Source organism: Sinocyclocheilus grahami, unplaced genomic scaffold (assembly GCF_001515645.1).
Source record: "Sinocyclocheilus grahami isolate Dianchi unplaced genomic scaffold, SAMN03320097.WGS_v1.1 scaffold354.1, whole genome shotgun sequence".
In the NCBI taxonomy this organism is placed as follows: domain Eukaryota; kingdom Metazoa; phylum Chordata; class Actinopteri; order Cypriniformes; family Cyprinidae; genus Sinocyclocheilus; species Sinocyclocheilus grahami.
In genome coordinates this window covers 330411-355240 of record NW_015505533.1, presented here as the reverse complement: position 1 = coordinate 355240, position 24830 = coordinate 330411, and the positions used below count along the sequence as shown (strand labels likewise).

Below are 24830 nucleotides of genomic sequence, written 5' to 3'. Positions count from 1 at the left end.
ATATGAAAGTCTGTCAGTACCTGAGTTTTGCACACACATGCCATATGTGGGGGAAAAAACAACAACCCCCAGAATCTTTTCGAGAAGCGTTGAAGAGAGAATCGCAATGCATCACTGCTAATAGTCTTCCAGTCATCCGTAAACATGAGAAATAAAATCAACATACTGTGAAGATCTCTCAGACTCCTAGAGTGTGTCGCCTGCCATGGTCTGCACAAACCACTGTGTTTTGGAGATCTGACCCTTGTGTTTCTCTCGCAGGTTCCTCCTCGTGACGGAGAGCTCCATGGTGTGGACTACAACGTCCTGTCTGTGGAGGACTTCCTGGAGCTAGAGCGGAGCGGAGGACTGCTAGAGATAGGAACGCATGACGGTCAGTCACAAACCCTCAGTCCATCATCATCATCATCATCATCACACAGAGCTTCATATCAGCTCATGGAGCGATCGCCCCCCAAAGAGAGCATTAGCATGCTAGCATAGCCAAAAACAAAGCAGAGGGAACTCAACCTTGAGCATCTCAAACACTTTGATGGATGCGCAATATTTACAGAAACATTTGACAAACTGCCATTTATCAGTATAGGATAGAGAAATACTTGACTGTATTACTGAAGTTAATGATGTTAATGATATCCAGAAGTCACTCGCCCTCTTTGTATGACTGAACTGAACTTTTTTAACAAGCATGAATTATAATGTGTAAGATTGTGTCTTTAACTCATTTACTGATTTTTGTGTGCATGTGTCCAAATTTACAATTGAACAGCAAAATTTAAAAAGCATTATAATGTAAAAAATGATTAGGAATGTATTAAATAAATTTGATGGCGACATGTTAGATGACGCCCATTTATTATAAATCCAACTATGAATGCAGTATTCTTCAAGCTACCTTCAGTGCATTGATATTGCCAGGGCCGTACCCACCACTGAGGTCCTCAAGGTCCAGACCTCGGTATTTTTCCAATAACAGAAGTTGTAAAATAATTACCTTATATTAATTCTGCTTTGGTGCTGCATAGATAAAAAGCCAAGATAACAGATCTTCTCAAATGAGATGCCTCGGCGGTAGGAGTGTGCGATATATATATAGTCTGCGATAATATCGTAATTGTTGTTTTAACGATATGCGATTTGACATTATCGAGTATTTTGCAAAAACCATTCAAAACAGCCCTACAGCGTGACTAGTGCAAGTGCGCATTTAGAGTGCGTTCTTTCACTGCATGATTCAGTCTATTAAAATATATTTAGAATGATCACATAATTCAAGACATGAAAATGTATATATTTATACCACTTCATATAGTTAATCAATTTCACACAAAAAGTGCCGTTTTTCTCCAAAAATTACCATGATTACAAATGTGATATTGATTTAATACAACAGTTCAATAAACAAGAAGTTAATATTAAGAGACTTATGTTTAAGACACAATATTTCCTGTTTTTGCTCTATTTCGCCAACAAAAATGATTCCATTGTGTCTCTGAGCAACATGACGGTGTTTCGTTCCTGAATGAATCAACCGTTTAAATGATTTGGTTCAATCGCAATGACTCACTTACTAACAGTGACTCGCTTCCACCTACTGGCGGTACACCTACTTTTTTTTTTCATGTTTTAAATCATTTAAAATATCAGTATTCAATATTTTATGTTTAAAATATCAAAATATTATTTATGCATTTGCAACTGCAGGTTAACTGCATTCATGTCCATCTGAGCTGTATTAAACAGTGTGTAAATACAACTAAATGCCACTTCAGATGCAGCTTCTGTGTTTCCTCTGCATTGCAAAGATTAATTTTGTTTATATTGATTTAATTTGCCTGGTAACAGCCCACATGTTCACTGATTAAATGTAAGGCAAGGCAAGGCAAGGCAAGTTTATTTATATAGCACATTTCATATACAATGGTAATTCAAAGTGCTTTACATAAAAGGAAGTAAAATAATCATAAAAAAAAAAATCAACAATAAAACAAGGAATTTGAAAACTTTTAAAATGATTTAAAAACTGATTTAAAATGAATTTAAAACAGTTAAAAATAGGAAATGATTATATATAAAATACAGTGCGATCAGTTCGGACGTTGCATGTGTCAAGGCATTGATAGACCACATAATATTTACACACACTCATCTAGCAGTCAAAAAGGGTCTTGCCATGGACTTCTGTTTAGAGACACATAGATTATGTATATTTAAATAAAAGTGAACCCTTAAATAATTACAATTTGAATTATCAGCGTGCTTACTTGACATGAAATTTAATCTGATCATCACAAAGTGATAGTGTCTCTTCAGAAAAAAACTATTTTGTCTGCATGGCCTTTCAAAGGATGGACGAAAAATATGAGAGAATATAAAAAATATCTACATTAAGTCCAGCATTGTAATTCTTTGACAAACTTGACAATTTGCTCCAAAGCAAAGCATGCATAGCCTAAATATCATGATTTGTGTAAACATCAAAATCAGTTCTTGGAGTGAGTGTTAATAGGCAAGGCCAGGCGAGTTTATTTATATAGCACATTTCATATACAATGGTAATTCAAAGTGCTTTACATAAAAGGAAGTAAAATAATCATTAAAAAAAAAATCAAGATTTTTGATTAAAAAAAAAATCAACAATAAAACAAGGAATTTGAAAACTTTTAAAATGATTTAAAAACTGATTTAAAATTAATTTAAAACAGTTAAAAATAGGAAATGATTATATATAAAATACAGTGCGATCAGTTCGGACGTTGCACAGTGCTCATTCAATAAATGCACAGCTAAACAGATGAGTTTTGAGTCTGCATTTAAATGTGACTAATGTTTTAGCACATCTGATCTCTTCTGGAAGCTGATTCCAACTGCGAGCGGCATGATGACTAAAAGCACATTCCCCTTGTTTTGTGTGAATCCTTGGTATTTCTAACTGACTCGATCCTAATGATCTGAGTGGTCTGTTAGGTTTATATTCAGTGAACATATCTGCTATGTATTTAGGTCCTAGGCCATTGAGTGATTTATAAACGAGTAAAAGTACTTTAAAATCAATCCTAAATATAACTGGAAGCCAGTGTAAGGACCTGAGGACTGGTGTAATATGCTCAGATTTTCTGGTTCTAGTCAGAATTCTGGCAGCAGCGTTCTGGATGAGCTGCAGCTGTCTAATGGTCTTCTTAGGAAGCCCTATGAGGAGACCGTTACAATAGTCCACCCTGCTGGTGGACTATTGTAATTAGAAACAAAACCTCTAATTCTTGCAGTTTTTGAGATGATAGTATGCTGATTTAGTTACAGCTTTGACATGACTACTGAAACTAAGGTCTGTCTCCAGAATCACACCAAGATTCCTGACTTGATTTTTAGTTGTTAGACCCCTAGAGTCAAGGTATGCATTCACCTTGAGAACTTCATCTTTGTTTCCAAATGCAATGACTTCAGTTTTTTCCTTGTTTAACTGAAGAAAGTTCTCGCACATCCAACTGTTAATTTCATCAATGCATTGGCAGAGGGAGTCAATGGGGCTGTGGTCATTTGGAGATAAGACTAGGTAAATCTGGGTATCATCAGCATAGCTGTGATAGACAATTTGGTTCTTTCTCATTATTTGACTTAGTGGGAGCATATACAGGCTAAACATGAGCGGTGCAAAAATTGAGCCTTGTGGGACTCCACATGTCATAGATGTCCACTAAGTGTGACCTCTGCATAACTTGGGGATGTGCCAATCGCCATTCTGATATTACAGTGCTGGCCGGAGGTGGGGGGTGGGGGGGGGGGTGTTGGCAGTCTCTCAACAGTAGCAAAAAGAGTGTGAGTGTTGTTTAAGTTACTGTTTATAAGGTTTGAGAAGAAGGTCTGTCTGGCTGTGGCTAGTTCAGCTAGACAGATGTAAGAATTTGTCTCAAAAGACAATGGACATTTTTAGGAAAAAATTTATTTATAAAGGTAAAAATGCCCATAAAATGTAAAAATCAGTTTAAACTTTTTGGAAAAGATTCATTTCTATCAGTGTGAATAAAAAAAAAAATAATAATAATATTCATGATTATGGCTGTCGTGATTCGTCGATTTTATTCGACTTCATTTTGCTCGCGTCGACTAACATGGCAACAAGTGGCACATTTCTCAGATGAGAATGTATAAAACACATTATTAGTCTGTTTCCCAAGGCTGCATGATATATTAAACCATTTAAAAATCATAATTAAGCATAATTGTGAATTCACAAATGCTACAATTTAATTAAATAATTATGTGATGCAGTTCTAATTAGGGATACGCCGGTATCAAATTCTCATGTTGCGATTCATTGCTAATGCTTTTATCACGGTATACGGTATTATCACGATATTGAAACTTAGTTTTAAAAAAAGTGCTGTCATAATAACATCTATTTTTATTACCACAAAAAAATGTATTATAATTATAGGGCACTTTGAAATCCGTTTTATTTCCAAATTCATTTTTTTCCATTTTCATTTTTCTATACTCTGTTTTAATGGTTAAATTAAATGTTATTAATCAAAAAGCCTGTCTAATTAATTGAGTTTTACAGTTTTATCTTTACCAAATTCTGTTTTCCATTATTTTCTGTATTCCGTTTTAAAGGTTCCATTAAATTTTAATAATCAAGAGTACATAATACCAGATATTATTTCACAAGACCAGACAGGCTTCATAAAGGGGCGCCACTCCTTCATTAATATTAGGAAACTTCTTAATGCTGTGCATTCTCCTGTGTCAGAGGGTAATCCTGAAGTGATTATTTCTCTAGACGCAGAGAAAGTGTTTGATAGAGTCGAATGGAACTATTTATTTGCTGTAGCTATAAGATACATTTGGATTTGGCTCAAAATTAATTTCCTGGATTCACCTGCTTTATCATCAACCTAAGGCAGCCGTAGTCACAAATAAGATAGTATCACAATATTTTTCCTTGTCTAGAGGCACACGGCAAGGATGCCCCCTTAGCCCTTTGCTATTTATTTTGGCTATAGAGCCATTATCATCAGTACTCAGATCATCACAGTCTATCAGTGGTATTAAAAGAAGGGGTGTAAAGTATAAAGTCTCTCTATATGCTGACGATCTGTTATTATATATAACTGACCCACTATCATTTAGGGGTGTAACGGTACATGTATTCGTACCGAACCGTTTCGGTACGGGTCTTTCGGTTCGGTACGCATGTGTACCGCATGAATACAGTTTTTTTCCCTTCTTCTCAGGAAATTCAAATAATAAATGGCATTTTGACTGTCTTTTAGGTGGCATGACAGATCGCTGTATAAACGCCTTAGAGAGCCGCTTCTGGGATGGTTCAGAAACGTGCTGGTATAATCCCAACACAAGCACTGAATAGAGCGGCCGCGATCAGCTCCGGTTCCCATGTCTGAGCCGTGAGGCCCCGCAGATTTGTGCAGAGCAGAGCGCGACTGAACGCGATAATTCCTTCCTCTGTACTACTAGTTTGAACGCGAATAAACATGACTGAACATCTCATTCCTCATGTAATTGCTCAATCAGTGTTTCAACCGCAGAAAGACAATCAATACTACAGCGTGGAAATAAAATGTCACGTAGCATTTAATTTACCTCAGCAAGTCATCAGTGTCCACAGCTCGTTTGAAGTCTAGCAAAATATTACACCACATACTCATTATATTTTACTAAACCTGTTAGTCTTGATCACTTAATGTACAGTATGTTTAAATGAATCTGTTATGAAACATGCTACGACAGCCATTGTGTAATTGAATATATTTTAACAAATAGCTTAGAATTTGTTTTATTTATAAGTTAATTTAAAAACTGCATTATGTGCAATTTACATGTTTGCATACAATTTTAATTTTTAATTTTGTAATTTTTTTTAAGTGTTGATCATCTATTTAAAAATAAATAGTAATTAAATTTAAGTTTGGGTTAAGTTGTTAGGCCTAATTGTAACCTTATAATGTAAGAGGGCTTCCTATAGTTTTAAGCATAAACTGAGGTAGATTTTTATCACTAAGAACATTTTATTTTCCCCCGGGGGGGAGCCCGGGGCCCAACTTCGACCCAAGTTTGCCAGCTCTGCGAGCCTCGGACCCCGAGTCACGGCCGACCCAAACCTCCACCTCTTATTATAACTGAATGTATTTAAAGAAAGAGCAACTTGTTCAGTAAACCATTTAAAAAAAAAAAAATGTTTTTTTTTTTAGTTTTTCCCCCTGCTGTACCGAAATCATACCGAACCGTGACGTTAAAACCGAGGTACGTACCGAACTGTCATATTTGTGTACCATAACACCCCTACTATCATGCATCTCTGAAGTTGTGAAAATATTAAAAGAGTACGGTTACTTTTCAGGTTATAAATTAAACTTCTCTAAAAGTATATGCTTCCCTGTAAATCATATGGCAGATCAGATTACAGATACAGACTTGCCCTTTTGTATATCAAAATCAAGATTTAAATACTTAGGAATAAATATTACCCGTTTGTACACTGATCTGTTTAAAGCAAATTATAATCCCATACTTAAAAAACTTGAATCAGATTTCCAACGGTGGAGTGTTATATATTTGTCTTTAACTGATAAAATCAATTGTGTTAAAATGAATGTGTTACCCAGATTATTGTATTTGTTTCAGAGTCTTCCAATTTTCTTGCCAAAGTCCTTTTTTCAGTCAATCAATAGGTTGCTGTCTTCCTTTATATGGGGGGGGGCAAAAAGCCAAGAATACGCAGGGAGTTTCTTGAAAAACCTAAAAAGGACGGAGGACTGGCTCTCCCAAATTGCTAAATTATTGTTGGGCAGCAAATTTACAAAAAGTTATTTATTAGTTTCAGTCCCCACGTATAGAATGGTGTGAAGCGGAGGCTAAATCTTGCAAATCAACATCGCTGTCAGTGCTGATTACAATGAAGTCACCATTCTCACCATCGCAGTTTTAATTTTAAAAGTCCAGTTGTAATTTTGACTCTCAAAATATATAATCAGTTTAGACAAGCATTTCAACTCACAGACTTTTCCTTGGAAACCCCCATATGTAATAATCATCTTTTCCCAGCTGCCAAGCTAGATCCTACTTTTCAAGCAATGGCAGGACTTGGGTATAGTTAAATGCAGTGACTTTTTCATTGATAATATTTTTGCTAATTGCAATGACCTGATTCAAAAATGTAATCTTCAAAAGTCAGATTTTTCGACACTTTATTCAGGCCCATTGCTCTGCGTTTCCTCAAATGCCCTCTGAATCAGGATTGGACTTGGTTCTTAAGACCCCTACATACCTCAAGGGCCTCATTTCCAAAATATATAACTTAATTATGACATTCCAAAATAGATCACTAGAGAAGATCAAAACAGAACGGATAGGAGAGTTGGGAATTGACATATCCAAAGACACTTGGGACAAAGCTGTTGACAGAATAAATAGGACTTCATCTTGTGCACGACTCAATCTGATTCAGATGAAAGTTCTCTACCGTATTCACTATAGTAAAACCAAACTGGCTAAACTATACCCAAATATAGATGAAACCTGTGATCGGTGCAGTGCATTTAAGGCAGATCTAACCCATACAGTATGTTCTGGTCATGTACTAAACTGAGACAATTTTGGTCTTCAATATTTTAAATTTTAAACTCCGCATTTAATTTAAGAATGCAGCCTAACCCAATAATGGCTCTGTTTGGAGTTACAAGTGTAGACATTCACATAACTAAAGATAAAGAAAATGCCATGGCATTTGCAACATTAATAGCTAGACGAAGAATTCTTTTAGAGGGGAAATCACCAATGCCACCTAAATTGTCACTATGGCTTAGTGATGTAATGTTTTTTCTAAAAACTGAAAAAATCTAATATTTTCTAAGAGGACCAACCAGAACGTTTTACAAAACATGGGATCCTTTAATAATCTATATCGAGAAGAATGTTCTCCTCCAACTTTGAGCTAAATGACTAAATGTAAATGTAATTGTATTATTAGTAGACTAGAACAGGTGGATATGTTGTCATTCTTACACTATAATACTGAACTTTGATTTCAGTGATTTGGACTACGAGATGGACACTTGCTTCTTGCACTCTGTTGCACTTTACTTTTTTACTTTTGGATTTCATTTAGTTTAATGAAATATAGTTTAATAAAATATTCTTAAGTAAAATTGTAGATTTTTTTGTGGGAAATTAATCGTTTAGATGAATCAATTAATCGATAAATTAGTCGATAGATTAATCAAAATAAAAATAGTCATTAGTGGCAGCCCTATTCATGTTTAATTATTTTAGACGTGATTTTACTGAAGGCTACCAGGATAATTATAACCAGCCCAAATGTCTCATTATTCTAATTCACTGATTAAATGTAAGAATTTGACTCAAAAGATAATGGACATTTTTAGAAAAAATGGCTTTATAAAGGTAAAAATGCCCATAAAATGTAAAAATCAGTTTAAAGTTATTGGAAAAGATTAATTTCTATCAGTGTGAATAAAAAATTAATAATATTCATGTGTAATCATTTTAGACATGTGATTTTACTGAAGGCTACCAGGATAATTATAACTGAGTTTATTAAATTCATAAACATAAACAAAGTATATCTTCTCTATTTCCAGTTTGTAGCGTGGGTCATTCATTGCAACATTTAATCTGATTCTCATGTTTAAAAGTCTGTTATCTTGAAAAATAATTGATGCTACTACTGCCCACTGACTTGGTTGTAAACCTATATTATCCAGTATATGAGCCTTAAAACATCTTAAAATGCACACATGTAGGTCAGGAAAATCAATATTTTCTCAGGGGAGCATGCCCCCGAACCCCCTACCAATCTCCATTAGTATTTATAAAAACCTGCGTATGTCCCTGAATATTGCATGTGTCAGACTCCAGGATATGAATGTTGTAGCCTGCTTGTGTGCTGATTGTTTTTAGCTACAGTCTCTGACCAAACATTCAAAAATGTCTGTGTGCTTCTGGAGAAACCCTACCACACTCTCTAGTGTTAGTTTTAGAGGAAGGCCCACAGACGCCTCTGCTGTGTTCTCCTGTACTGAGCCGAGTGTGTGTGTGTGTGTGTGTGTGTGTGTGCGTGTTTTACAAATCTCTCTTTCTCTGCCATGCTTTCTGTCCCTCTTTCTTTTCAAGCATGCTAATGGGTTCTTGGTTGCCTAGGTAACTATTATGGGACACCCAAGCCACCCATCCAGCCTCTCAGTAGGACAGTGATTACCCATGATGCTTTGTGACACAGTTGCACTGGTTCCCAGAAGTGCTGCGATTGTGTGAAGCATGCAGGAGTAGAGCAGACAGCGCTGCAGGAGGATGCAGACATGAACAACACGTTTACAGGTGAGTGAGTGAGTGTGTGTGTGTGTGTGTGAATGATCAGATCACGTGCTGAGATCAGGCGGGCTGATTTCTGAGTGTGTGAGTGTGTGTTTAAGAGAGCATTACTGCTAGAGTTTGAGTTTGTAACTGCAGGATAAACAGAACAGACAGCAGAAAGTGAGAAAGGCGGCTGCTCAGTAACACTGTTGAGGCTCTACAGACTGAAGGCTTTATTTTGTGAGGGTCTTGTCTGTAGCGACTCTGAACGCTGCTAGCTGTGTATTATTAGCAGTCTGCTGTGCTCTCGTCTCAGCTGTTGGACAACAGAGCAGTATGAGCCGGGATGAACACGACCAACAAAACACATGAAGATCAGATGATTATGAGCTTACTGTATTCCAGCACTGAACAGTCAGTTAGTTTTAATTTTTAATTTAATTCAGTACCAAAAGGATCAATATAAGCTGTTCAAAAAACCTTATAGGAATCCATTTACATTTCAGTGACTACAGAAAACAGGGGGGAAAAAACATTAAATCTAATTCATCTAACTGGACTGTTCTTCCTAAAATGTATGTGTCCCAATATGTTTTGTCTTGATGAGCGTAGCTCATGATGTTAGCTTAGCGACTAGCTAATACTAAAGGCACAGGCTCATAGCTAGTGTTGGGTATCGTTTGAATTGTATCGATTCCGATTCTGCTTATCGATTCTTATCAATTCGATTTCCCTCCTGCGCTTAAATCGTTTAAAATCACCATCATTAACATGTGAATGCAGGAATCAAACACTGAATCGAAATGCACGTGTCTTATCGAATCCCCCGGTTCTTGGTAATTTGGGAGCGGTTCTGGATACCCAGCTCTACTCACAGCAGGGTTGTGCATGCGTTTATGACTCTTCTCTTGTGTCTCCTCCCACTGCTCCTGTGTTTTACCCAGAGTTCTTAGCTCGTAGTCTCTTCCCCTCTCCCCTGCTGTGCACAGGAGACTCTAGCCGGCCGGAGGTGCGAGACAATGCCCCCAGCTATGTGCTGAACAACATGGCCACCTCGCCGCCGGGCCTTCCTCCGGATCAGGACCCACTCGGAGCGCTGCCGGACAACTGGGAGACCGCCTACACCGAGAGCGGAGAGATTTACTTCATCGAGTAAGACACTTCACTCAGAGCCACGCTACAAGATCACACACACTCTCTCACACACTCACACACACACACACACACACACTCACACTCTCTCTCACACACACACACACACACTCACACACACACACACACACACACTCACACTCTCTCTCAGACACACACACACACACTCACACGCACACACACACACACACACACACTCTCTCTCTCTCAGACACACACACACACACACACACACACACACACACTCACTCTCTCTCAGACACACACACACAAGTTTCAGCAAGATCAGCACAATAAGCCTGGGACACACCAAGCCGTTGGTGAGCGTCTGTAAAATACTATAGTAATTTATAGTAAATAAATACTATAGTATTTTTGAACCATACTGTAGTAAACTACTTGAATTAATTTGTTGTGGTAATTCTATAGTTGCTGTGGTAATATAACAGCTATAGTAATATAAACAAATTACTTTACCCAAAACTGTACTAAGTTTTCTACAACTATAGGATATATTTCAATACATTACAGTTTACTGTATTAAAACAAAAGTATACTACAGTATTTATTAAAGTTTATCAGTTCACTATGGTTAATACTACAGTATGCTGTAGCATTCATTAACAAAGTGTTGTATTCAATTCAAGTTTATTTGTATAGCGCTTTTCACGATACAGTTGTTGCAAAGCAGCTTTACAGAAAATATTACATTACTACATTACATTTAGGAGTAGGCTATTAGTGTTGACTAATACAGGTGCATCTCAATAAATTAGAATGACGTGGAAAAGTTCATTTATTTCAGTAATTCAACTCAAATTGTGAAACTCGTGTATTAAATAAATTCAATGCACACAGACTGAAGTAGTTTAAGTCTTTGGTTCTTTTAATTGTGATGATTTTGGCTCACATTTAACAAAAACCCACCAATTCACTATCTCAACAAATTAGAATACTTCATAAGACCTATTAAAAAAAACATTTTTAGTGATTTGTTGGCCTTCTGGAAAGTATGTTCATTTACTGTACATGTACTCAATACTTGCTAGGGGCTCCTTTAGAATGACCATGGTGTTACTGTGCTTGATTGGCCTGCAAACTCGCCTGACCTGAACCCCATAGAGAATCTATGGGGTATTGTCAAGAGGAAGATGAGAGACACCAGACCCAACAATGCAGATGACCTGAAGGCCGCTATCAAAGCAACCTGGGCTTCCATTACACCTGAGCAGTGCCACAGGCTGATTGTCTCCATGCCACGCCGCACTGATGCAGTAATTCATGCAAAAGGAGGCCCAACCAAGTATTGAGTACATGTACAGTAAATGAACATACTTTCCAGAAGGCCAACAATTCACTAAAAATGTTTTTTTATTGGTCTTATGAAGTATTCTAATTTGTTGAGATAGTGAATTGGTGGGTTTTTGTTAAATGTGAGCCAAAATCATCACAATTAAAAGAACCAAAGACTTAAACTACTTCAGTCTGTGTGCGTTGAATTTATTTAATACACAAGTTTCACAATTTGAGTTGAATTACTTAAATAAATGAACTTTTCCACGACATTCTAATTTATTGAGATGCACCTGTATGGCAGGAATGTACAGTAAGAATTATAGTTACATATTACACGTAATCAAACAGACGGTGAACACTATTAACTGCAATGATTATATGTTGCGATTAAAGGTTGCTATTAAGCAAAATTTGGTAGTTTTATACGTTTTTCCATGGTTAGCATCATCTGAGGTCTTCGGAGGGGTTGGCATCATCTCTTCTCAGATCTTCGTAAGGGTTGGATTGAAGCTTGTGTAATTCCTAGTTGCCTTGGGATGCAAGTCCCGTGGCAGAAACTGAGAAGCAGATAGAGACTAAATTAGCGTAGCTGCTGTTCCAACCAAGCAAAGATGCTGTGTTCAACCCAAGTAAAAGAATGAAAAAGTGCACCTTGATCAGCTGAAGTACAAAGTTATGAGATACATTATGTGAATGCTTGGCTAAAAAGAAGTGTCTTTAATCTAGATTTAAACAGAGAGAGTGTGTCTGAACCCTGAACGTTATCAGGAAGGCTATTCCAGAGCTTGTGAGCCAAATGCGAAAAAGCTCTACCTCCTTTAGTGGAGTTTGCCATCCTAGGTACTACCAAAAGTCCAGAGTTGTGCGACCTTAGGGAGCGTGATGGATTGTAGCGTGGTAGAAGACTAGTTAGGTACGCAGGAGCTAACCCATTAAGGGCCTTATAGGCAAGTAATAATATTTTGTAACTGATCCGGAACTTAATAGGTAGCCAGTGCAGAGACTGTAAAATTGGGGTAATATGATCATATTTTCTTGACCTGGTAAGGACTCTAGCCGCTGCATTTTGGACCACCTGTAGCTTGTTTATTGAAGATGCAGGACAACCAGCTAGCAGTGCATTACAGTAGTCCAGTCTAGAGGTCATGAATGCATGAACAAGCTTTTTTGCATCATAAACAGGTAACATGTTTCGTAACTTGGCAATGTTTCTAAGATGAAAGAATGCTGTTTTTGTAAAATGGGAAATATGATTTTCAAAAGATAAGTTGCTATCTAATATAACAACCATATTTTGGACTGTAGAGGCAGTAACAGTACATCCGTCTAGACATAGGCGCCGATTTATGTTTCTGCCGGTGGGTGCTCAAGACCCACCCCCCCAATGTGCAGGTTTTTTTTCTTTTTTTAAAAAACGCATTTTCACTGCTGTTTCCACGACTAAATAATAACTGGTTATCATACAGATATTCAAATGTTTAATTCTCATGACTCAGTAATTAATTATTCTGGCTGTTAGTTTTTTTCTAGAGTATACACCATTGGATAGTGCATTTGATGAATTTGCTGCTCAAAATGTATTTTGTGAAGTGAAATGCACTGACTGCAAATACATTATTTAGTAAACAAATAATACACATATTCTTTCTATGAGGGTTGCGCATCACTAAATATAATGGTTTAATAAATACCTGTTTACAATAAGCACTTATTCGCGCATTCACAGGACAAAGTTTGAGGGCACACACGTAATATCTGAAGGAGCGCAAAGCCATAATCACTATATGGGAGAAAAAGCCCGCTGCAAGCCGAGAGATTCGTGCTGGTACCATCTCGTATTACAATGCACTCTTGACATTTGCCATTAAAATAATACCAAAAACGGTCTCAAATGAACTATGAAAACAAGAATAAGTCATACAAGCTGCAATCCATTTCTTAAATGAATGGAGACTAGCTCGTGTTTTTCCGTGGGTGCTCGAACCCCTCATCTAGATGCAAATTGTAATCCAAGAGATTCTGTGTATTTTTTTGGGTCCAATAAGTAATATCTCTGTCTTATCTGAATTTAATAGGAAAAACGTATTGGTCATCCAATCTTTTACATTTTTAATACACTCTGTTAGCTTAGATAATTTAGAAGTTTCATCTGGTCTTGTAGAAATATATAGTTGAGTATCATCAGCATAAAAATGGAAACTAATCCCATATTTTCTAATAATATTACCAAGGGGCAAAATACCTGTTTACAATAAGCACTTATTCGCGCATTCACAGGACAAAGTTTGAGGGCACACACGTAATATCTGAAGGAGCGCAAAGCCATAATCACTATATGGGAGAAAAAGCCCGCTGCAAGCCGAGAGATTCGTGCTGGTACCATCTCGTATTACAATGCACTCTTGACATTTGCCATTAAAATAATACCAAAAACGGTCTCAAATGAACTATGAAAACAAGAATAAGTCATACAAGCTGCAATCCATTTCTTAAATGAATGGAGACTAGCTCGTGTTTTTCCGTGGGTGCTCGAACCCCTCATCTAGATGCAAATTGTAATCCAAGAGATTCTGTGTATTTTTTTGGGTCCAATAAGTAATATCTCTGTCTTATCTGAATTTAATAGGAAAAACGTATTGGTCATCCAATCTTTTACATTTTTAATACACTCTGTTAGCTTAGATAATTTAGAAGTTTCATCTGGTCTTGTAGAAATATATAGTTGAGTATCATCAGCATAAAAATGGAAACTAATCCCATATTTTCTAATAATATTACCAAGGGGCAACATGTATATTGAAAATAGCAGAGGACCTTGGACAGATCCTTGTGGAACTCCATATTTTACTAGTGATAATTGTATTGACTACCCGTTTAAATAAAGCCTGCCCTTAAATACCTGTATTGTTTTGTAATCAATCTATGAGTATGTCATGATCTATGCTGTCGAACGCAGCACTAAGATCAAGTAAAACTAGCAATGAGATGCAGCCTTGGTCTGATGCAAGCTGCAAGTCATTTGTAAATACTATAATATATACAGTGTAATACACTTTGCTATAGTATGGGTCAAAAACACTACAGTATTTACTATAAATTACTATAGTATTTTTTCATGTGGGTAGTTTGTTTGTTCAGTGTGTTTCACTCGTTGGCTCTCATCGAGGAAATCTGATTGGACGTTCAGTTTAGCAAATGAGTCAATTCTTGAGAATTAAAGTGAAAGTGATGAAAACGAGTAAGTAAATGAAGGCAGCACAGACAGAAGGCTGTTCTAATGTTGCATGATCTTTCCCAAGCATTCCAATATGCAAATATTTTCATAAAAGCATGAGCCACTTGAAATGATGAAGTTATTCAAAATGGTAAGCAAGCGCTGCTTTGTTTTTGTTTCGTATATGTGCGTTTATCTTGTTTATCCTTGTTTCAGTTTCTCGTTTTAAATGGAGGATATTTTCTATTGATAGCTGCTGATGTAGACAGCTAGCTCCTCTCACGCAGGCGCAGAACACATGTGTTAGTTTGCAGACGGCTGTAGTCTGTGTGGTGTGTTCAAGCACAGCTTTTTGGTCCAGTCGGGGAGACAACACTGTCAGCTTTTGTCACCACTAATTCTTTAAAGTCGACTTGGTGTGTCCTGGCCTTTAGGTCTGCTGGTGTACTGTCACCAATCATGCGTTTGACACAACCGCTGCTCACGCTTCAGACATCTGTGACTGATCGTTTCAGTACTCTCATACTAACACCAGTGATGATGTTGTTTACAGCCACAACACAAAGACCACCTCGTGGATAGACCCTCGATGTCAGGACAAACAGCCCAAACCTCTGGAGGACTGTGACGACGATGGTAAGACGGCATCATCCATCATCATCCACCGCTCCTGTGTTTTCATTTGGACCACTCTGTTCCAGTATCATCTCATGCTTATGAAACCATGTTACTTAGTGTATGTTCACTAAATGGGAGACACACTTAAATTCACACACACTTGTCCACTCAAGTAGTGGCCCACGAGAGGGCTTCAAGATGACAATGAAAATAATTTTAAAATAATTAGAAATCCAAATTTTCCTTATTTTGTTAACCCCCCTCAACAAGTGTTTTTCACTGGAGATTCCCAAAGTCTTGGAAAACGTCTCGGGTTACGCATGTAACCATTGTTCCCCGAGAGGAAAAGAGACGCTGCGCCCCCTAGGGGGCACATTGGGGAATGCAGCCTGCATGACCGGTGTCTGAAGCATGTGTGAAACAACGCCAATCAGGCCCATGACGTCATAGGCGGGATGTCCGGAAGTATAAAAGGGCACCTGCTGAATACGTCATCCCCTTTAGCTGTCTGAAGGAGACGTAGACAGGCATGCCAAAGGCGCAGGGGGCCAAGGAGACGCAGCGTCTCGTTCCCTCACGGGGAACCATGGTTACATGCGTAACCCAAGACATTCCCCTTCTAGGGAACTCAACGCTGTGCCCCCTAGGGGGCACATTGGGGAACGAAATCCAATCATGCCGTGCCGAGGCGCATGCCTGTCCACCTTGTGGGAGAGCACCAAGGAAGCGACAGACATAGACAAAGCCTTTCCTCAGAAAGGGGCCATGCCACTGACGCCACGGGCCACTCACACAACTTAGCAGAAATAAGGGGAACCCGAATAGGTCAAGGGGAACATCCCATCCAAGTTAAGAGCACAGCTATCCTCAGATAGCTATGCAATGTGAGCAGAACTAGCCTTGATACACAAGACCACTGAGGAGGCAAACTAGAAAGCCTCTCGAGGAGCTCAAAGGATGCTACTTAAATCTCAGGTAAAGAGAGTAGCTGCTGAGCTAAAACACAGCTATCCTCAGATAGCTATGTTCCTAAGGTCTTATGAAGGCTTGTGGACCAAAATAACATAGCCAAGATAGCCTTCCTACGGAGCTGCCCAGACCACAGAGAGTGGGCTATCTACTTATTACCCTAGCAGGGGAGATAGCACTGTCTAGGCAAGGGCTCAAAGAGACCACTACTTAAAAACCCTAAGAAGGGGAGCAGACACTGAGCTAGCACACAGATATCCTCAGATAGCTATGCACCTAGGAAGGGCTACCAGAAGGGGAACTGACTGAAACTACCCAGACTACAAAGAGTAGGCTGTCTACTTGCAACCCTAGCAGGGGAGACAGCACTGTCTAGGTAAGGGCTCAAGGAGACCACTACTTAAAGACCCTAGGAAGGGGAGCAGTCACTGAGCTAGCACATAGCTATCCTCAGATAGCTAGGCTGTAGGAAAAGGGACCACTCCATAAGAGGGCTCACCTCAACCGCAATGGAACACAGCTAGCCTCAGATAGCTGTATACAGGTAAGCCCAACCTGCCATACCAATGGCTGGAATATAACCACCCTCAGATGGCTATACTAAGGGAGGTCCCCAATCCGCGTCAGAGCCTAGATAGCCTTCCTACAGAACTGCCCAGAACACATAGAGTGGGCTATCTACTTACTACCCTAGCAGGGGAGATAGCACTCTCTAGGCAAGGGCTCAAAGAGACTGCTATTAAAAACCCTAGGAAGGGGAGCAGCCACTGAGCTAGCACACAGATATCCTCAGATAATTATGTACCTGGGAAGGGCTACCAGAAGGGGGACCAAATTACGACCCAAAGAGGGGAGACAGCACTGTCTAGGTAAGGGCTCAAGAGACCGCTACTTAAAACCATAAGCAGGGGAGCAATCCCTGAGCTAGCACATAACTATCCTCAGATAGCGAGGCTCTAGGAAAGAGGCTCACTACGTGAGAGGGCTCACCGCAATTGCAGTAGTACACAGCTAGTCACAGATAGCTGCATTCAAATGAGCCCGTATTGCCAAAAACAATGGCTGGAATATAACCACCCTCGGAAGGCTATATTAAGGAGGTCCACAATCCGTGTCAGTCCCACAGTAGGCTAGCAAAGCACCGTGCTATTGACCAAGATCTCACAAGAGGGAGATCCAGACCATCAGTAAATGATTCACTAAAGAGCGAACACAAACATCATAGTCCGAGATCAAGACTGAAGTAAGCAGTAGCCATAGCACTAGAGGGCTGGACACAGCTATCCTCGAATAGCAGTTCCCTCAGATAAGGCTGAAGATTGCCCAGGCCACGGAAGTGGGCCATCTATTTAAAACCTTCGAAGGGGAGACAGCACAGTCCAGGCAAGGAGCTCACAGAGACCACAATCTAAAAAACCTAAAAGGGAAGCGGTCTCCGCGCTGGAACACCGCTATCCTCGAATAGCAGATTCCTAAACAAAGACTTCAGCACTTACTCGAGAACTTGTGCCAAGGGGAACCCAACCTAGTTATTAAAATCTAGGCTAGAATATAGCTGCCCTCAGACCGCCACATTCCAGAGCAAAAAGATATTCCCCATAACCACTCTAGGTGCTGAAAACCCTGGGAGAGAAAACTCGCAAGCCGCTCTCCACAGAATATTTAAATATATTCACGAGACAAACGCGAAAGCAGAACATGCCCTTGAGTGTTAGAATCCAAACACAGAGGCATACATTCCCTAAGGCTCTGCTCGACTCGATCTCAACCCTGTGAAACCCGCGATCCGAGTCTTCGCCGTGCCTCGGCAACAGCGGGACCCGAACCGCAAGACGCAAACGCTTGTCACTCATCTCTCGAGAAAAAAAGAGGGACAAACGCGAATGGAGCTTTTCATTGGATAACACTCACAATGAGCGTGTTCAGAGCCCTCGGGCACTGAACGCGCAAGCTCCTGACCAAAAACAGATAACAGATAGATTGTGCACATCCTCAAGCGCCAGAAACCTCTGGAACGGAGGCACACACTTTCTACACTGCTCACCTGCCTTGGTCTCTCACACGCACTTCAAACAGACAGCTCCTGAAGACAGCAAAGAGGATGATGTATTCAGCAGGTGCCCTTTTATACTTCCAGGCATCCCGCCGATGATGTCATGGGCCAGGTGGGCCAATAGATTGGTGTTGTTTCACACGTGCTTCAGACACTGGGCATGCAGGCTGCATTCCCAAATGTGCCCCCTAGGGGGTGCAGCGTTGAGTTCCCTAGAAGGGTAACTTGGATATTTGAGGGAATTTTAACAGTGGGGTTTATGCACCTGAATGGAAATTAATAAACTCTTAAAATTCTATAACATCAGCGTCAGATTCGTTCATCAGAGTGCCGGGTCACAGAAGATTGACCTGATGAATACGGGTCGGGCTCGGGAAGAGCAAGTCCCTGCAGGCTGTGTGGGATTTCTAGACCTGAATGGAAATGAATAAACTCTTAAATTTCCATATAATAATTAGTTTACTGGTTAGAAACTAAACAATACAAAATGATTGCCCTTAATCTTTGTCCAGTAATTCACAAACAGCTGGAAAAGCTTCAGATACTGTTGAGGACCTGGAGCAGAGCTGTCATAGGGTAACATCAGCGTCAGATTCGTTCATCAGAGCGCTAGGGTGTCGCTGAAGATCTGCTCGACCTGATGAATGCAGTTTGGGCTCGGGAAGAGCGAGTCCCTGCAGGCTGTTACCAGCAGAGGGCAGCGTCATTCATCAGCAGTGCACATTACTGCCATCATGGACACCAAAGGAAAAAAGATTCTCTGTCTGTGTTCAAGATCAGTATTCAACATACAAAAATAAATAAATATTCAGACTAAAGGAAACTGGAAGGCTGCTGCTTTGAGTAAAGCAATGATGATTAAATGAAGCTGTCTGTATTGAGAAAAGTGTTATACAAATTAAAATGGACTTGACTTAAAAATACGGAGTTCTTATGTAAGAACTGTATAAATATACATTTAATGTATTTCAGGAGATGTGTGATGTGTTTAGTGAGGATGATCTGATGTAAGGAGTGTAAGGTCTGTACTGTGTTTGATCTTAATACAGTTCAGAAAGACTGTGTCACAATTCAGAGTACATTCTACAAGAAATGTGCGCCTGTGCATGCTCTCTGCACTCATTTATTACCCACAACCCCCCACTCCACATTCTCAGTCATAGAAAAACAGCAAAGCTGAAGCTGGTTTAAAATGTATGGACATAAATTTAAAGATATTATGATTTTGAAGGTAATGAATGTGTGTTCATTATCTGAGGAACTGCATGCAAGCGGCACCTTGATCATGATAATTCTGCACTCTTATTCTGTCATTGATCATCAAATATTCACACTTGTCTGTTTGTTCTTGTCTTGGAGAAGAGGGTGTACATACAGAAGAGCTGGACAATGATCTCGGTACGTCTCTCCTCTCGCCTGTGCCAGGTGTGATTATTAAAATATTGTTAGCATGATTCTCTCTGCATGCAGTGTGTGTGTGTGTGTGTGTGTGTGTGTGTGAGTGTGAGTGTGTCTTTAGTACTGAGATATGCTGTGAGAGAGAGAGAGTGAATGTAATGCTGCTAAAAGCTGCTTCTCAAACTACCAAAAAAGTGACAGTGCTGAATGATCTTTCTCAACACTTACTAAACTCTGAAAGCACATAGCTGCAGCGCCTGTCATCTCTTTGCTCAGTGGCTCTTGATTTGTCTGTGTTTGTGGTCAGAACTGCCTCCTGGCTGGGAGAAGATCGATGACCCGGTGTATGGAGTCTATTATGTAGAGTAAGTGTAAGATCCCTCCATCTCATAATCAGTTATTTTACAGAAACTCCTAGTGTTGTGTGTGTTTGAATGTAGGGCCCAGACTTTATTCTGTTCTACACTGCTGTGAATGGTCTCTCAGCTTGCTCTATTTGAAAACAATTACTGTAGGCATCATTCAGAAACAAAACACACTTCAGATAGCTCCAGGCACTGTGTGGTTTAGTGTAGAGAATGATTAGAATCAGCAGAGCTTGGATGCGTCTGAGGATGCTGATGCTGACCGGCTGTGTCTCTGTGTCTCAGTCACATTAACCGTAAGACGCAGTACGAGAACCCGGTTCTGGAGGCCCGGCGGCAGAAACAGCTGGACACACAGCAGTCGCCGGAGGACGGACGCTACATCAGAGGTGCGGATCACTTCAGAGTCAACTAGAACAGATAGTGAAACACTACCAGAACCTGAACATGCTGAGAAACGCTATTACCTGTGTAATGCTGTAGTATGTACTTCCATAGCACAGTGAGCATTGCATTCTAATGTTCTCCTTTACATGAGTTTACATATGTGACCCTGAAGCACAAAAGCATGCATAAGTCAACGATACATTGTATGAGTCAACATTATCCATTTTTCTTTTATGCCAAAAATCATTAGCATATTAAGGAAAGATCATGTTCAATGAAGATATTTTGTAAATTTCCTACCGTAAATATATCAAAACTTAATTTTTGATTAGTAATATGCATTGCTAAGAACTTTAAAGATGATTTTCTCAATATTTTGATTTTTTTTGCACCCACCAGATCAAATAGTTGTATCTCAGCCAAATATTGTCCTATCCTATCAAACCATACATCAATGGAAAGCGCATTTATTTAGCTCAATTTCAGAAAAATTAGGTTTAGGGTTAGTAGAAGAAGTGGATATGTACTTATAACAAAGTGACCTACAGTCAGTAGAATATACATCAAAATAAAGTGTGAGCAGATATGAAGCAGACAGTCAGTAATACTCTAACGACTGCTGGTTGACATTATGAAGTTGCTGATAGTTAGTAGAATGACTAAAGTGAACAATCAGAATAAATTGTAAGCATCAAATGACTTGACTAGACACTAAATCACAAAATCCTTTCAAAGATATCTATTTTTTTATTCTTTTGAATTATGATTCTTATGCTCACTAAGGCTACACTTCTTTGGTATTACATTAAAAGGTGTAATATTCTGAGATTTTACAATTTAAAATCACTGTTTTCTATGTGAATATATTGTAAAATATAATTAATTTAAAATGTACTTAAATTTAAAGCTGAATTTTCTGCATCATTACTCCAGTCTTCACTGTCACATGATCCTTCAGAAATAATTATAATATGCTGATTATTAATGTATTTACTGTAATTCTTGGTCAATTTAATGTGTCCTCGCTGAATGAAAATATCAATTTAACTAAAAAAAAAAAGCCCATCACATTATTTGAGAAATGCCAATATATGCAATATGTGTGTGTGTGTGTAACAAAAAGTTAGATTTTTTTCTATTGGACATTGATGCAGTGCTTCTTAATGATTTTTATTGTTTTTTGTTTATTGTTCATTTCTGTTCTGTTTGTGTTGTTGTTCGTGTCAGAATGGATAGAGGAGCACTCGTCTGCCGGCACTGCAATCAGCTCTTATGTGCCCAGTCATCTGGAGACATACAGAGACCCTCAGAGCAGTCCGTCGGCCCCTCAGGCCCCTCAGGCCCCGGGCCCCAGGCGTGAGACTTCACTCACACTGACTCAATGAGCATTTGTAATGACACGACTGAATAATGAGTAACTCGGTGTGTGTGTGTGTGTGTGTGTGTGTGAGCAGGAGGAAAGCCGTTCTTTACTCGTAATCCAGCCGAACTCAAGGGCTCCTTCATAAGCACTAAGCTGCTGAAGAGCCGGCGAGGCTTCGGTTTCACTGTGGTCGGCGGCGATGAACCGGACGAGTTCCTACAGATCAAGAGTCTGGTGCTGGACGGACCGGCCGCTGTGGACGGAAAGATGGAAACAGGTCTGGACTTTCTCTTTCTCTTCCATGTTCATCTGAGTGTGTGTCCTAATAAGGCACAGCACACTCTCCTTTAGCCCCGCCCACACTGGAATCCAAGCCCCACCCCTCTTACATATTAATCATCCAAAACCAGAGAGTGCTTCACAAACACTGCATATCAAATTACAAAATCCACAAGGAGTTTTGTTGTGCGGCATCACTTTTGCATTAAATGTGAGCAGAATCTGATTAAAGTGCCCCTATTATGGGTAATGAAAGGTTAATATTTTGGTTTTGGGAGTCCCCAACAACAGGCTGACATGCATGCAAGGTCATAAAACACGTTCATTGTCTTATAATATGCATTTATTTTTACCTTATTTGCTCAACGATAAATTTTTCCAAACTCCTCCTTTGTGTGACGCTAATCTGTGGTGTTCTCATTTTCATTTCATCTCGCCTGTAATGCCTGATAAAGCGGCGTTTGTGAGCGCAGTGCTGCTTTGTGTACAGCGTTACCGAGGAAACCGCTATTTTTACCACTCCAAAATCTGCACCTAGTGGCAAAGAATGAATTTGCATCTTCATTCAGACCAACGCGAAAAGACCAACAAGTGGGCGGGCAATATGCTAATGTTTCATGTTAACGTCAACATGAAACAGCTTGGGATTCGTTTTAAAAACGACTCGTTTCAATGATTCAGAGTCGACTCTTTCTTTTGAGAGACAGTAACTTTATACACGGTGCACTTTCAGATTTAAAACTTTGCAGGATGTTTTCATTCACTTAGAGCTGTGTTACACACTGCATGAAAGGTCATTTTCAAAAGTCCATAATAGGGGCACTTTAAGAAATGCTGTTAGACATGCAGTTTGTGTTTCCCTTGAAGTGAATGATTTTAGCTAATCGTTCCTATGCAGCATTTTATGCCACTTTAACTTGTAACTCTTTCTGAATGATACCTGAAGAGTAAAGGACTTGAAGTCAAGTTGAAGTCAACTGTGTCAAAAATCGTTTGGTTCAGCATATCAGCCTCACACCTCCAAAACAAAGGATTTACAAAGAGTTTGCTAATTGGTTAATCGCTAAAGGCAACTCTCTCAGAGGAATGATTAGATTGTGATACACCAAAATTTCAACAACAGAAAATATTTGGTTAAAACAGCAATGTTCAGTCTTTGCCCAAAATAGTTTTGGAGGGCTGAAACCGAAATGAAGCGATCATCTCTTCTTCTTTATTACTAGCAAATAAACATGAATGAACATCAGAAGAAACAGAATAACTTACTGAAATCAATCATGAATCATAGAATCGATCAATCAGCGTTTTATCAAAACATCAATCAATAATCAATGATCAATAATGTCACGTAACGTCACATTTACCTCAGGAAAGACATTCAGTGTCCAAAAACCATCTATAAAAATAACTCTAGAGAAAAACTCTATTTTGACAATTATCAGCTCTAGATTACATATCACTATATTTTGACTTGACCAGTTATCTTCATTATTTAATGTATGTTTGAATAAATCTGTCAAGAAAACAAGTTTGAATTACAGCCGCCTGTAAATGTTTATATTTGGACAACAAATTGAAGTACAACAGTGTTTTCTAATTGATTATTAAAGGGTTAGTTCACCCAAAAATGAAAATTAGCCTGTGTTTTACTCACCCTCAAGGCATCCTAGGCGTATATGACTTTCATCTTTCAGACAAATCCAGTCGGAGTTGTATTAAACATTTCCCTTGCTCTTCCAAGCTTTATAATGGTGGTGGGCGGGTGTTTTTGTTCAACAGTCCATCCATAATAAAACGTTCCTCACACAGCTCTGGGGGGTGAATGAAGGCCTCCTGTAGCGAATCCATGCATTTTTGTAAGAAAAAAATATCCATATTTCAAATGTAATAAACACTTTTCCATCACTATTTAAAATGTAATAAACACTTTCAATCACTCCTCTTGGCTTATATCGAAATCCTCCTACATTCTTCTTTACAAATCCTCGGTTTGTACTTCTAATTCGTGACTGGCATTTTGTTCTGCAGCTCTCCGAAATATCTTCATGGAACATGATCTTTACTTAATATCCTAATGATTTTTGGCATAAAAGAGAAATGTATAATTGTGACCCATACAATGTATTGTTGGCTATTGCTACAAATATCCCCCAGCGACTTAACACTGCTTTTGTGCTGCAGGGTCACATATAGTATGACTGAGTAATGAAACTACTCACAGTGTGTTTTTGCAGCCAATCTCAGGCATGTCTAAATGTCTTTTCACCAGTCTCTACACATTATTATTAGTTATTATTTTGTCTCGTGGACTATGGGCCAGTTTTTACTAAACAGGGCAACTTAGCACAGGAGCGCAATCCCAAAGCGACACCGATGGGTGTGGAAATGTCTGCGTTTCTCTACTGA

At 39.1% G+C, this 24830-nt stretch overlaps 1 protein-coding gene across 5 annotated transcripts; it reads left to right on the top strand.

The window, feature by feature from the left end:
• Nucleotides 1-264: 264 nt before the first annotated feature.
• LOC107548744 (membrane-associated guanylate kinase, WW and PDZ domain-containing protein 1-like) lies at nt 265-22701 on the top strand. 5 transcript variants are annotated; one of them, XM_016229552.1, is made up of 9 exons: nt 265-373; nt 9178-9354; nt 10320-10482; nt 15546-15628; nt 19992-20057; nt 20338-20395; nt 20681-20784; nt 22010-22138; nt 22237-22701. In XM_016229552.1, the coding sequence occupies exons 2-9, from the start codon at nt 9336-9338 to the stop codon at nt 22494-22496; spliced, it is 882 nt and encodes a 293-aa protein (XP_016085038.1). In that variant the 5' UTR covers nt 265-373; nt 9178-9335; the 3' UTR covers nt 22497-22701. The 5 variants fall into 5 exon arrangements, with proteins under 5 accessions (XP_016085038.1, XP_016085037.1, XP_016085035.1 ...); XM_016229551.1 differs by having other exon boundaries at nt 10275-10482; nt 19995-20030; XM_016229549.1 differs by having other exon boundaries at nt 10275-10482; nt 19995-20057.
• Nucleotides 22702-24830: the final 2129 nt, after the last annotated feature.